Here is a 1,388-nt window from a genome sequence, read left to right as displayed (position 1 = left end):
AAACTTCTAATAAATTTATCCAATTTTAAGTAATTAGTAAGTTAATTAGTATAAATTTTGAAAATGATATTGATGGAATGCTTAATTTTCTATAATAAATTCTACTTTGTTAAAAAGCTAAAGTAACGTATCATTCCCCCTGTAAATTTTACATGCAATTTACGTACATAGTATTTTCGTAAGTGTATAAAAGCAAATTTTTTTAGACATTGGAAATAATAAATAGAATCATTTTATAAATGATGTATTTTATTTATATTTCATATAAATATAATTAATCTTAAAATAATTTCAGTTTTTTAGATAGGCGATAGTAAATAGTACATGTGTTTATTGTTTGTTTGATATTCAAGATATTTTTCCATATTAACATTATTTTAATACTCCATTTAATGAAAATAATTTTGTTTTATTTATATATAATCAAAGTGAAGAGATAATACTAATGTTGGATGTTTCAAATCATTTATGATTATTTAAACAACATGATAGTATTACATATTTCTTCAGTTAAAAACTCATAAGTGATTTTCGGGCTACTGTTAATAATGTAAATAAAACTATCTTATACTTAAATCCAGGAACTTTTAATACAAATGCTGATGAAGATGTACTGATTTTATAGGGAGACTCTGTTGAAATTCCTGCGGCCTTGGCCATGGCCAATGGAATTATGTTTTGTTCATAGTTTCCAGTAAACAGATGTGCCCACGGTCCTTTTGCAAATACCATAACGTCATCTCCACCATGTGTTTCTAAATCCAAAGGTATAAAACTTGGGTAGTGTACTTCGTTAACTGCATAAAAAAAATATTTTTTTTATTAGTATATTAAATTTACTAGTCCTCCTCTACTTGAATTTCTAATAAATTTATTTATGGTATGAAAAGAATAAAATTTGGCGTTTAAAATATTAATTAATAGAAATGAGTTTAAAAAATAATGTAACAAATTACCCATTTGCGAAATGTTAAATTTTTGAAAGAAGTTTCTGCTTGGGCTATTACTTGGACCATTAGCGTAGCTTAAAGTTGTGTATGGTAAATCGTCTTGTGCCAGCCAACTAGTCGCTCCTAAAATGTTTGTACCACGTGCAGGATAACCAGCCATAGTTAATGTATGGGCATGATCTGCAGTCACGACGATTAAAGTTTCAGTTTCGTTGGTCAACGCAACGGCTTCAGAGACAGCTTTTGACAATTCAACAGTTTCATCCAACGCAAATTTCGCATACGTATTGTGATGAGCAATATCAATAAGACCACTTTCAACGAACAACACAAATCCATTTTTCTCTTTTTGCAACAACTTTATGGCTTTAATAGTCATTTCAGTAAGCGTTGGTTGCATTTCAATATTTGATTTCAACCTGTAGTCCAAATGAGTAT

At 28.5% G+C, this 1,388-nt stretch overlaps 1 protein-coding gene across 1 annotated transcript; it reads right to left on the bottom strand.

The window, feature by feature from the left end:
* Positions 1-298: 298 nt before the first annotated feature.
* Positions 299-1,380, bottom strand: LOC126909934 (alkaline phosphatase, tissue-nonspecific isozyme-like; the record flags this gene model as incomplete). Its single annotated transcript, XM_050692339.1, has 2 exons — positions 299-797; positions 957-1,380. Coding segments are annotated over 2 exons (711 nt in total), but the record flags the coding sequence as incomplete, so codon positions are not given.
* Between the last annotated feature and the right edge of the window lie 8 nt (positions 1,381-1,388).

This window comes from Daktulosphaira vitifoliae, unplaced genomic scaffold, assembly GCF_025091365.1.
Source record: "Daktulosphaira vitifoliae isolate Bord-2020 unplaced genomic scaffold, ASM2509136v1 Scaffold_2360, whole genome shotgun sequence".
NCBI lineage: Eukaryota > Metazoa > Arthropoda > Insecta > Hemiptera > Phylloxeridae > Daktulosphaira > Daktulosphaira vitifoliae.
Note: the sequence above shows the minus strand (reverse complement) of the source record. Positions and strands in the feature narration are given on the sequence as shown.